We start from the raw sequence: 12,851 nt of genomic DNA on the forward strand, positions 1-12,851 counted from the left end.
GTGTGAGGGGACGTCACCTCGAGCTGGACAGTGATAATTTATTTTAAACCGTTTTCTTACAGACTAAATAATAATAAGTCATGCGTGCGGAGGACGGTGGGCGTGGTTCAGTCAAACTGCCGTTCGGAGAATCAGTGACAGAAGAAGATGAAAAGGTCTGAAGAAATAAAGGTTTTGTGGCAGGAAAATGTTTTTTAGCTTCCAGGTCTGGATCTGAGGAGATCTGGATCAGGATTCAGTGTTTCTGACTGAGGAGAAGTGAGTTTAAAGCTTTCAGCATCCTCAGACTGAACCTGAGACCAGGACCGGAGCCACCTGACACCAGGTGAGGTGACCTGCAGTGAGTGTACAGGAAGTTACTGAAGCTTGAAACCAGTTGGATCTTTTCACACACAGACCTGAGTTAATGATAAACTGCTGAACGTGACCTTCACACTGAGGGAGGAGTCAGACTCCTCAGGTGACAGGTGAAACAGGTGTGTCACTCAAACTCCCATCATGCACTCTGACAGTGACAGGTTCTGAATCTGATTTAGACCCGAAACACGTCTTTGTTCTGACAGAGTCTTTGATGGATCTTATCGATCAGGTGGATCTGATCGATCTGATCGATCAGGTGGATCTGGGTGTTCCGGTCTGTCGTTTTTTTGTCTGTTAAACTCAGGATCAGCTCTTCATCCTGAAGAAGAGAAAATATTTCACTGAAGTTTTAAAGAGACTAAACTCAGACGTAGTTGTTGTTGTTTACAGTCCGAGGTGCTGTCACATTTCACTTTGAACAGAGGTCAAAGGTCACAGACATTTCAAACTAAATTTATCTTCAGGTTCATCAAACTGCACAAACTGACGTGAATAAAGGTGTTCTCAAATAGGTGTCAGTTTCCACAGCCCCCCCCACACAAACACACACACACCCCATCAGTTCTTGTGTATCTGAGTAACATCTGTACATTTATATTTTAATAAAGTTTTTACTTTAAAACAACATGAAAACATAATTCTGACACGTGAAATAAAGTTTTTATGAACAGGTGTTTTAAAAGTAAAAACCTGCTGTGATCCTGTGTCCCACACCAGGGGGCAGCAGAGCTCCAGCTGCTCCTCATTTACACTTCATTACCCAGAGTTCCAGTTGCAGGCGGAGGAGGCGGGGCTTTACCTGCCCACACCTGCAGAGAGTTGAGTGGCTGAAGACAGAAGGAAGAAAAACAGACAAGAAAGACAGTGAAAGGAAAATGTTCAGATCTACAGAATCAGTCTGAGTCCACTGAACTGAACCCGTCTGATCCGGACTCCACTGATCCCGGTTCAGAGTGAGTTCACCTGGATCCACCTGAGACCAACACTCAAGATTTCTCAACATTTCCCTGAAGCAGGAAGTCAGGGCGAGAGGAGCAGACATGGTGAGTTCACTCAGCCTGACTTCAAACTTTCCAACTAAAAACTGATCCTGGTCCTGGATCAGATCTGTGCTGCTGTTTATTTAAATGTAATCACAAAGTTTTTAATCAGAAACAAGAAAAAAAACAGAGTCTGAGGAAAAACCAATAAAAGATAAAATTCTTGTTCCTGTAGAAAAGAAAGAATCAGCTGATAAATTATTAGAAATAAATTCATCAAATATAAAATAAAAACTAAATGAAATGTGTGAATTAAAAAATAGAAAAATATATAATTGAATGAATGAAAAATTCTGAATAAAATAAATAAATCAGACACAGCTGGACTTTTTTAAAACAGACATTTTCCCTCCTGTTACCATGGAAACATTTGGTGCCAGTTTGGCCTCCGTCAGATGTTCATCCCGTGGCCCCGGGGCCCTGAGGAGGGAGTACGGAAAGTGATGAATAATTAAAATTTTAAATCATCAGTCTGTGTAGAAACACTGTTCACACCTGAGCACAGGTGGAGGTGTTACAGACCAGGGGCCCCAGATCACCAGGGGCCCCACAATGACTGCAGGTCAGTGTGTCCTGAGCTTCACCTGCTGCATCCTCTTAATGAAGCTTTATTTAATCTTCTGGAGTCGGGGGCCACGGGGGCCACGCTACACCCTGTCACTCCAGGGGCCTGAAGAGGTGGAGCGTCCTCCTGTCTGACTGTTTTCTTGGTCGCCTGTTGCCGGTGGTGTCGTCTCGTCTTCAGTTTAACGTCACATAAGAGAAAAGCAGAGGTCGCCCCTCCCCCACACACGATCGATCAGTAATCAGCTGTTTGTTTTGTGTTGATCAGTTAATAGATTCATTATTTATTGATCATCTGCAACTTCAAACTGTGAATGTTTCTGTTTCTTCTGAGTAAAGAAAGTCTGCAGCACACACACACACACACACACACACACCCCCACCCTGTGGCGTGCAGCGTCCTGCAGCTCGGTGTGTCAAGGGGAACGTGTCTGGGCGTCGCCGCTCGCTCATCCTCAACATGATCCCACAAGACAGAGGAATGCTGGAAATTCAGGAGGGGGGGGGCAGCAGTCCAACCAAACACCACATCTGATAACACACACACACACACACACACACACACACACACACACACACACACACACACACAGTGAAGTGTTGACCTCCAGCTGTTTCTTCCTCCTGCTGAACAAACACTGACTTTAATTGTTAGACCAGGTCTGACTCTGTCCCCCCTCCTCCCCCTTCTCCTCCCCCAGGGCAGTAAGGAGCGATACCATTGGCAGGCTCAGAATGTGAAGGTGAGCGGCGTGGACGACATGGTGCTGCTGTCCAAGATCAGCGAGGACGCCATCACAGACAACCTGAAGAAGAGATACATGGACGACTACATCTTTGTATCCTCTTGTATCCTCTCACAGAATGAGGGGGGTCCGTCACAGACCTGGTTCTAGACTCAGTGACCTGGTTCTAGACTCAGACCTGGTTCTAGACCCACATAATGATGAGGGGGGTCAGTCAGAGACCTGGTTCTGGACTCACAGTTCATGGAGTTCATTCACCTCAGACCCAAACTTAAAGACAGGTTTTCAGCTTTAATATAGTCCTGGTCCTAGTTGCTCAAGTCCTGCTGGTTCTGGTTCTGAGTGTTGTTGTGTCCTTGACCGGCGTCTGTCAGACTTACATCGGTGCAGTTCTGATCTCTGTGAATCCGTTTAAACAGCTTCCATATTTCACCGAGAGAGAGGTGGAGCTGTACCAGGGGGCGGTAAGAGAGACACACAACATTAACACACAACATTAACACAACATTAACACAACATTAACACAACATCAACACAACATTAACACACAACATTAACACAACATTAACACAACATCAACACACAACATTAATACACAACATTAACACAACATTAACACAACATTAACACAACATTAACACACAACATTAACACAACATTAACACAACATTAATACACAACATTAACACAACATTAACACAACATCAACACAACGTTAACACAACACCCCCTCCCTCCACAGGCCCAGTATGAGAACCCCCCTCACATCTACGCGCTGGCTGACAACATGTACAGGAACATGATGATTGACAGCGAGAACCAGTGTGTCATCATCAGGTAGGCGGGGTTTAAACTGTTTACCTGTGAATTTACCAGGTCCAGCAGACAGGTGTGACACACGATAAATAAACATGAGTCTTTAAAGGGAAGTGTGTTTACATTTACTGCCGTTTGATCATTAAGAAAAGTGAATTATATCATATTTACTTTTACACTTACTTTTAATTCTTTAAATCTTTGTTGTTTGAGTCTTTGTTGTTTGAGTCTTTGTTGTTTGAGTCTTTGTTGTTTGAATCTTTGTCGTTTGAATCTTTGTCGTCTCAGCGGTGAGAGCGGAGCTGGAAAAACAGTCGCAGCCAAGTACATCATGAGCTACGTGTCCAAAGTGTCTGGAGGAGGAGACAAAGTACAGGTCAGTACACGGAGTACACGGAGTACTGCTGATGGTACTGGTAGTTATGGGTCCTGATTCACTGGATCGGTACCAGTCTGAGAACTGGTCCTGACATCCAAACGATGTTCACTGGTTTTACTTCAGGGAAAAACTGATCAGTTCTCCGTGTCAGCAGAGTCTGAGAGTCTGTGCATCCTTCCTGGTAGTACTACAGTTATTACTTCTGTTACCATGGTTACTGCTGCTGATGACCACGTGTCTGTGTGTGCAGCATGTTAAAGACATCATCCTGCAGTCCAACCCTCTGCTGGAGGCCTTCGGCAACGCCAAGACCGTCCGCAACAACAACTCCAGCAGATTTGTGAGTAGAAAAGTATAAATATAAAAATATAAATACAGATTTCATAATTACACAAACAGACCTGACTCACAGACGTGTCTCTCCCGTCAGGGGAAATACTTTGAGATCCAGTTCAGTCGAGGAGGAGCTCCTGATGGAGGGAAGATCTCCAACTTTCTGTTGGAGAAAAGTCGAGTCGTGTCACAGAATCCTGAAGAGAGAAACTTCCACATTTACTACCAGGTACTGCAACATGTACTACAACATGTACTAGCAGGTACTACAACATGTACTAGCAGGTACTGGAGGAGGACTGGAACATGCAGCAGTTTGAGGGTTACTGAACAAATACTGAACACTGCGACAAATACTATTTACATCATTTATCTAATTTATCTAATTTACATCTGAGCCCTGAAATGTAGTTTCTGTAGTTTCTGTCCTGACTGGTTCAGAATCTGTTTCAGAGGAATTGAGTCTGAACGATAAGTGTCCTCCCCCTGATGTCTCTGTGACCTCTGTGTGACCTTTGTCCTCAGCTGTTGGGGGGCGCAACCGCGGAGCAGAGGGAGAACCTCGGGGTCACGACCCCCGACTACTACAACTACCTCAACCAATCAGGAACCTACACAGTGGAAGACGTCAACGACAAGAAGGAGTTCTCTGATACTATGGTCTGTACCTGTCTCTCTGTCCACCTACCTGTCTGTTCACCTGTCTGTCTGTTAAACTGTCCGTCCGTCTGTCTCTCAGGGGGCGATGTCCGTCGTGGGTCTGACTGTGGAGGATCAGGACTCGGTTCTTCAGCTGGTGGCAGGAATTCTTCACCTGGGAAACATCGGCTTCAGAGAAGAGAACAACTACGCTGTGGTGGAGAGTCAGGACTGTAAGACCCCGACACACACAGGACACTATGAGCTGGACTCAGGGTCAGGTGTTCTTAAAACCCACACACCTGGACCACATGTTGGTCTGGTCCAGTGTGACATCACTTCCTGAGGATGTCACTATCTCTGATGTCCCTCCAGAATAAAACAGTGGCTGCAGAACTTCATAGAGAATCCTCCTGTTTTTAAGTTTCACAGTAAAACATCATGATACACTGCAGACAGGAAGTGATCGCAGCTGATTCGGCTGCTGTTACTGGGACAGTCTGACTACATGTGAACAGATACAGGATAAAAATAAAAGCCTCTAGTTGAAGCCACAGAGTCCAACAGTCACAAACAGGAGTTGAATCAGTATTAATAATAAATTTTCATGTTGTATTTTTGACATTAATGAGGCTCAAACTGTCTCAACATGGTTCTTATATTATAACACTGACTCTGGACAGTCACACACCGTACTGTACTACAGATAACCTGTGAGGATGGTTCTAGGTTCTCGGTTCTGTCTCGTGGTTCCACTGTGTTTTACAAACCAACACAGATTTTCCTGCTGACGACAGACGTCTGTTGTTTTACCAGGAAGTTGGAGGATGTGGAGTAACTGATGCTCAAACTGTCTCTGTCTCCCTCAGTCCTGGCCTTCCCGTCCTACCTGTTGGGGATCCCTCAGGACAGTCTCTGCAGCAAACTGACCAGCAGGATCATGGACAGTAAGTGGGGCGGGAAGACCGAGTCCATCTCCGTCACCCTGAACACGGAGCAGGCCTGTTTCACCAGAGACGCCCTGTCCAAAGCTCTCTACACCCGACTCTTCGACTTCCTCGTCGACGTCAGTTCAGCTCCACTGTGCTCCGTTCACGTCTCATTTCATCTTTGATTCGTCTTTTATTCTACGACTTATTTCCTGTGTGTGTGTGTGTGTGTGTGTGTGTGTGTGTGTGTGTGTGTGTGTGTGTGTGTGTGTGTGTGTGTGTGTGTGTGTGTGTGTGTGTGTGTGTGTGTGTGTGTGTGTGTCAGTGTGTAAATAAAGCCATGCAGAAGGACCAGGAGGAGCTCACCATTGGAGTCCTCGACATCTACGGCTTCGAGATCTTCCAGGTATTAACAGCTTTGTGGTTCCATACTGTTGTTCCCCTCCAGCTCCCTAGAGAGTCAATCTGAACCTTTTAAGCTCTGTGATTGGATGTTTCCTGCTGTGATGCATCTTGGGAATTGTAGTTAACATTCCCCCTGAAAAGTTTCTCTCTGTAGAGATTCCCTGTCGCACATGTTGATGATTTAACTTGATGAAACTGAATGAAGTCTGAGAAGACTCCTCACTGCTGTAGAGACACATTTGATTATTGTGTTGGATTGACACTTTGATTGATGTATTGATTGATTGTATCTGATTATTTGTTGAGAGACTTCTGCTTCTTTCTTTCAGCAAAACGGCTTTGAACAGTTCTGCATCAACTTCGTCAACGAGAAGCTGCAGCAGATTTTTATCGAACTCACACTGAAGGCAGAACAGGTGACTTATGACATCATCACATCATCACATAACATCATCAGGTTCCACCTTCTTTCAGAGTGTGTTTGTTGTTTATTGGTTATTGATTTCCTCCCTGTCTCTTCTCTATGATGGTGAAACTGAAGCCGACTCTCTGACTCTGTTTTCTGTGTCTGCAGGAGGAATATGTTCAGGAGGGGATCAAGTGGACGGCCATCGAGTATTTCAACAATAAGGTGGTCTGTGACCTCATCGAGTCCAAGCTGGTGAGTCAGCCAATCAGAGAGCAGGGCTCAGATTTGATGAAAACAGTCGAGTCTGATCTGAAACCATCCAGACTGTTTGTAGTGCAGCTGTGGTGGCGAATATTGAAACTGTGTAAAGTTCACAACACTTTGAATCTATGGTAACCATGGTAACAGTGTTTTACTTTGTGATTTATTTTAATTTCTGTCAGTGTTTAACTGAGTCTATCATTCAATGTTCGTTCTCACTGTGCGTGAATGAAAGTTTTCGTGTGACATCTTCAGTAGCAGACTGTGATGGTGACGTGATTTAACCCTCTGTCCCTCTGATTATCTCCCAGAATCCTCCTGGGGTCATGAGTATCCTGGACGATGTTTGTGCTACGATGCACGCTAAAGGTGAAGGAGCAGATCAGACTCTGCTGCAGAAGCTTCAGGGACAGATCGGATCACACGAGCACTTCAGCAGCTGGAACAGAGGATTCATCGTCCACCACTACGCCGGGAAGGTACTCAGTACACCTGTATACCTGTTCACCTGTCTGTGAGACAGACATTAACTGTCCTCCTGTCTGTCTACCTGTCCAGGTGTCATATGATGTCAGCGGTTTCTGTGAGAGGAACAGAGACGTGTTGTTTAACGACATCATTGAGCTGATGCAGAGCAGCGAATTGTGAGTACGAGAATCAAACCATCACTGTGAGGACATTTTTGTCTTATGAGGACATTTCTGTGTATTAATTTAACCGTGTGTGTGTGTGTGTGTGTGTGTGTGTGTGCGCACACATGTGATGACCTCATGTCTATGTTGTGTTTGTGGTCAGTCCGTTCATCAGAGCTCTGTTCCCTGAGAACCTGGAGGCAGAGAAGAGAGGGCGTCCATCCACTGCAAGCAGCAAGATCAAGGTGAGAGAGAGAGAGACCCCTGCTGCTTCATGGCTGACAGGTGGAGACAGGTGGAGACAGGTGGAGACAGGTGGATCAGTTCAGACCAGGGTTGGGTTCAGGCAGCTGGTTCCAGGCTAAAACACCAACCACTTATTAAATGTGATGTAGTTTAACGAGCTTTGCTGCATTCAGTGTCTTTAGTCTCCATGATCTATGTCTCAGCCACAAACTACAAAAGGTAACCAAGGAGACGCACAGGATACAGATTTCTTAGTACAAATTAACCTTAATTTTGAACCTTTTCAAACTCCTGTCCCACTTGAAAAAGTCAAAAGTGTTGGTGGGCCACATCTGACCCTGTAACAACACAGAGGCCTTCATTAAGGAAGCTTTTGCCATGGATGAAATCTCTTACTGCGCAACTAGACTGTGAACAAACAAGTTTACGATGTTGTTCAGCAGCGACAACATTAAAGTTCATTGACTTATCACAGTGATAGGTGTGAAAGACGTTTTCAATATTTTTTAATGTTTTTAAAGATCATTTCTTTTTATGTTTATATTATAATTACATTTTTTCACCAAAATTATACCATTTTGCAAATGATTTGTTGGCCCTCTTGCAATACCTTCATGGCCCACCAGGGGGGGCCCGGCCCACAGGTTGGGAACCACTGGTTTGGGGCGTCTGGATATTGACCTGAGACTCCAAAATGTAACTGTCAACTCAAGTCAGAAATGCTCATGACGTAAACTTTTACGTTTCAAAGTTTAGACCTGAAGATTTAAAAGACTTTGTGTTCCAGTGTTCTTTGGTTGTTGATCAGACTGAAGCCGAGCCGGTTCTTGGTCCCCAACACTGCTGTAAGGTACAACAGGTAACAATGCCAACAGGTAAACCTGCCCCCCCCTTTTAGAAACAAGCCAACACTCTGGTCCAGACCCTCATGAAGTGCACCCCTCACTACATCCGCTGCATCAAACCCAACGAAACCAAACGTCCTCGGGACTGGGAGGAGAACCGGGTCCGACACCAGGTGGAGTACCTGGGCCTCCGAGAGAACATCAGAGTCCGCCGGGCCGGATACGCCTACAGACGGGTCTTCAACAAGTTCCTGCAGAGGTCAGAGGTCGAATCTGAGAACGCCCTGTACACTGCGCTGCTGAGTCAAACACGCTGATGGTCTCGATCATGTGCTGCAGGTACGCCATCCTGACCAAAGAGAGCTGGCCTCGGTGGAGAGGCGAGGAGCGTCAGGGAGTTCTGCACCTCCTCAACTCTGTGCACATGGACCAGGACCAGTTCCAGCTGGGCAAGGCCAAAGTCTTCATCAAAGCTCCAGAGTCGGTACGAAACACTAACACACAGGAAGGGGTTTTGTCTCGTCTTTTAAGTTTCAAAGTAAAGTTCCTTCAGTGTTCCTGAACCAGAACCTCAAAACTCTCCTGGGTCAGACCGACATGTCCCGGTCTTCAGCTTGTGCGTCTCTGTCTTGATCTTTGTCGTGTTCGTCTTGTTTTCCTCCCTGTAGCTCTTCCTGCTGGAGGAGATGAGGGAGAGGAAGTACAACGGTTATGCTCGGGTCATCCAGAAGGCGTGGCGCAAACACATCGCCGTCCGCAAGTACGTGAAGATGAGGGAGGAAGGTAAGACCGCCGCCCATACGTGTCGATAAGGAAGCGCCTCATCTGGCTTGTGTTTGGACGTTGTCTTCCTCTTCACTAAGTGACAAGCGGTTTTCTTCCAGCGTCGGACGTCCTGCTGAACAAGAAGGAGCGCCGCAGAAACAGCATCAACAGGAACTTTGTGGGCGACTACATCGGGACAGATAACCACCCGGAGATCAGACAGTTCGTCGGCCGCCGAGAGCGGATCGACTTCGCCGATGTCGTGGTGAAATACGACCGAAGATTCAGGGTAAGAACTCAGAGACCACGTTTCACCTGTGTCATCGTGGTTTTGGAAGACACCACCTGACTGAACTCTCTCCGGTTCTGGTTCTGTTGTCACGCAGACGGTGAAACGAGACCTCATCCTGACCCCCAAGTTCCTGTACCTGATTGGTCGAGAGAAGGTGAAACAGGGTCCAGATAAAGGTCAGATCCAGGAGGTTCTCAAGAGGAAGATCGAGCTCAACAAGATCCAGTCTGTTTCCCTGAGGTACCCCACCAGAACCAGAACTAAGACTGGAACAAGAACTAGAACCAGAATCAGAACTATGGTCTGGATGAAGTCCAGGATTAGAACATGGATCTGAACTAGAACTAGTGCCAGAATCAGAACCACAAATAGAACTAGAAAATGGAAATGGATCATCACCAGAGAACTAAAACTAGAACCAGTAGTAGTAAGTAGAACCAGGACTGTGACTAAATCTAGAACCAGGGCCAGAAAACTGGAACCAGAACCCAAAGTAGAAGTAGAACTAAGACCATAACCAGAACTAGAAGTACAACAGTTTCATCTTGTCTCTCTCTCTCTCTCTCTCTCTGACCTGTCTGTCTCTCTCTCTCTGACCTGTCTGTCTCTGTCTCTCTCTCTGACCTTTATCTCTCTCTCTCTGACCTGTCTCTCTCTCTCTCTGACCTGTCTCTCTCTCTCTCTGACCTGTCTCTCTCTCTCTGACCTGTCTGTCTCTCTTTCTCTCTCTCTCTCTCTCTCTTTGACCTGTCTCTCTCTCTCTCTCTCTGACCTGTCTGTCTCTCTCTCTCTGACCTGTCTGTCTCTGTCTCTCTCTCTGACCTGTATCTCTCTCTCTCTGACCTGTATCTCTCTCTCTCTGACCTGTCTCTCTCTCTTTCTCTCTCTCTCTCTCTCTCTCTGACCTGTCTGTCTCTCTTTCTCTCTCTCTCTCTTTCTCTCTGACCTGTCTCTCTCTCTCTGACCTGTCTGTCTCTCTCGCTCTCTCTCTCTCTGACCTGTCTGTCTCTCTCTCTCTGACCTGTCTCTCTCTCTCTCTGACCTGTCTGTCTCTCAGCACCCTGCAGGACGACTTCTTCATCGTCCATGAGGAGGAGTACGACAGCGTCCTTCAGAGCGTCTTTAAGACAGAGTTCCTCAGTCTCCTGGTGAAACGATATCAGGACAAAACTCAGAAGAAGCTTCCTCTCAAATTCAACAACCTGTCAGTGCCACATGATACAAAATCACACGTGTCATTTCCTTCATGTGATGTTGCATGTTCGTCTGTTGTTGACTGAATAAGTTTAAGTCAGAACCCCCCTGACCCTCTGTCTGTCTCCAGTCTGGAGTTCAAGGTGAAGAAGGGGGGATGGGGTCCGTTCAGCTCTGCAGGATCCAGGCAGATCCAGTTCCAAGTGGGTCAAGGGGATGAGGTGGTTCTGAAGCCCAGTGGGAAGGTCCTGCAGGTGTCCATTGGACCGGGTCTGCCCAAGAACTCACGTAAGTTCTGACTCTGATTCTGTCACCATCGCAACTTCCCGTGTGCTCCGCCTCACTTCCTGTCGGTTTGATTCGCAGGGCCGACGAGGAGGGACAACCGAAAGAGCCGCTACATGGGCAACCAGGCTCCGCCCAGCAACCAGTACCACTCAGGTACCATTGAAAGAAACCTCGACAGGCCGTCAGCTGCTGCTCTGAAGGCTGGTTTGAGATGTTGTTTTTGTTTCCTCAGCTCCACAGTCCAGAGGGGGCGGAGCTCCCAGAGGAGGCCCCACCTCCTCCAGACACTCCATGCTGAGGCAGCAGTCCACTATGGAGCAGCCCAGTCTGCCCCGCATCCAGGGCCAACGTCGCCCCGACAACCGGCCCTCCCAACACCAAAACATGGGCTTCATGGACGTCCCCGAACAGGGCGCTGCAGGGTGAGGCCGGGAGGATCTGTGTCTTGGTTCTACACACTGTTGTAAATACACAGTAATTTAATCCCTGCGTGTCGCCTGCAGGATGCAGCGACGGCGGTCAAAGGAGGTGAAGCCCCTCCCCGGAGCAGGTCGACCCAAACCGGCCCCCAGACCGAAGCCTCGGTCTCCTCAGTGCAGAGCTCTGTACGCCTACGACGCCCAGGACACTGACGAGCTGAGCTTCAACGCTGATGATGTCATCGAGATACTCACTGAAGGTACTACTGCTACTACTACTGATACTACTACTGTTACTACCAGCACTACTACTGTTACTGCTGTTGCTATTGTTACTACTACTTCTGCTACTGATACTTTACTACTAGTACTACTAATGTTAGTGCTGTAGTACTACTAGTATTGCTGCTGTGAATGTTCATATGTACAGAGTCCCTCGTCCTCAGCTCGTCTCTGTGTCCTCAGATCCGTCTGGTTGGTGGTTCGGCCGGTTGCGGGGCAGAGAGGGGATGTTCCCTGGAAACTACGTGGAGAAGATCTAGACCTCGTCTCCAGGGGTCAGAGGTCACTGACCTGCTGCTGCAGCTAGGATCAGAGGTCACTGGAGCTTTCAACATATAGGAGGTTATAACACAACAGGAAACAGCTGATTACTTCATTCATAAACAAAACACATATGTTTCAGTGAGAGTCACAGCTGTTGGACATTGTCCCCAGAGGTCAAAGGTCAAGGTCAGGTGTTCTCACCTGCCGACTCTGGGACTGTGTCCCCGTAACGCTGTGTACTGTCAGGTTAAATGTTCATGTGACTCCAGTCTCTGATCATCTCTGAGTAGTAGTAGTTCGATCAAATTGTACATCAGTGTTACCATGGAAACATGTCAAGAATATCAGTGTAAAGTCCCGTCACCGCCCCCTACAGGCTCCAGTGGTCATGACAGGACACTGTATGAATGTGTTGAACAACATCCTAATGATTTACATTTTCTGCTGACATGATAAAAGGTGTTTTACTGTCTGCAGGTGAAGACTAAACATCACTAAAAAATATTCAAATATAAACTTCTTTTATTCTTCTGAATGTCACTCCTGGAAAATGAAAAATTGTCAAGTTTTACCTTTTGATTGAAAACCGAAATAAAAAGTGAATATATAAATGATTAAACAATTTTTACATTTAAATAATTTTCTGTATCTGTTTTACTGTGTAGGTTTATTTCTCCAGAGTAAAAACACAGGTCAGATGAGATGTTCAGAGTCCGACTGTTTCATGAGATTTCTGTTGTCCG

General features: G+C 46.5%; 1 protein-coding gene and 1 long non-coding RNA gene across 3 annotated transcripts; one reads left to right on the forward strand and one right to left on the reverse strand.

The window, feature by feature from the left end:
• Nucleotides 1–1,098: 1,098 nt before the first annotated feature.
• LOC130172847 (uncharacterized) lies at nt 1,099–6,254 on the reverse strand. 2 transcript variants are annotated; one of them, XR_008828336.1, is made up of 5 exons: nt 6,173–6,254; nt 4,927–5,052; nt 4,307–4,401; nt 3,710–3,879; nt 1,099–1,187 (listed from the first exon to the last, which is right to left on the reverse strand). It is a non-coding gene; the product is annotated as an uncharacterized LOC130172847 (long non-coding RNA). The 2 variants fall into 2 exon arrangements; XR_008828337.1 differs by lacking the exon at nt 1,099–1,187 and adding an exon at nt 3,071–3,159.
• myo1eb (myosin IEb) lies at nt 1,173–12,719 on the forward strand. The gene is made up of 27 exons (XM_056381789.1): nt 1,173–1,403; nt 2,666–2,803; nt 3,085–3,174; nt 3,453–3,547; nt 3,815–3,902; nt 4,156–4,245; nt 4,336–4,467; nt 4,764–4,898; nt 4,978–5,110; nt 5,747–5,943; nt 6,132–6,212; nt 6,541–6,627; nt 6,786–6,872; nt 7,193–7,360; nt 7,440–7,525; nt 7,677–7,758; nt 8,658–8,863; nt 8,944–9,088; nt 9,273–9,387; nt 9,489–9,658; nt 9,756–9,901; nt 10,719–10,865; nt 10,986–11,143; nt 11,222–11,296; nt 11,376–11,565; nt 11,647–11,822; nt 12,028–12,719. Exons 1-27 carry the CDS (start codon nt 1,401–1,403, stop codon nt 12,102–12,104), a joined length of 3,297 nt encoding a protein of 1,098 aa, XP_056237764.1. The 5' UTR covers nt 1,173–1,400; the 3' UTR covers nt 12,105–12,719.
• The last annotated feature ends 132 nt before the right edge of the window (nt 12,720–12,851 follow it).

This window comes from Seriola aureovittata, chromosome 7 (assembly GCF_021018895.1).
Source record: "Seriola aureovittata isolate HTS-2021-v1 ecotype China chromosome 7, ASM2101889v1, whole genome shotgun sequence".
Lineage (NCBI taxonomy): Eukaryota > Metazoa > Chordata > Actinopteri > Carangiformes > Carangidae > Seriola > Seriola aureovittata.

What these genes read in the sequence shown, in the direction of transcription:
- myo1eb (XM_056381789.1), top strand. An exon ending in AGGAGTTCTCTGATACTATG is followed by an intron (nt 4,899 to 4,977) that starts GTCTGTACCTGT and finishes TCTGTCTCTCAG; the next exon opens with GGGGCGATGTCCGTCGTGGG. An exon ending in GGGTCTGCCCAAGAACTCAC is followed by an intron (nt 11,144 to 11,221) that starts GTAAGTTCTGAC and finishes TTTGATTCGCAG; the next exon opens with GGCCGACGAGGAGGGACAAC.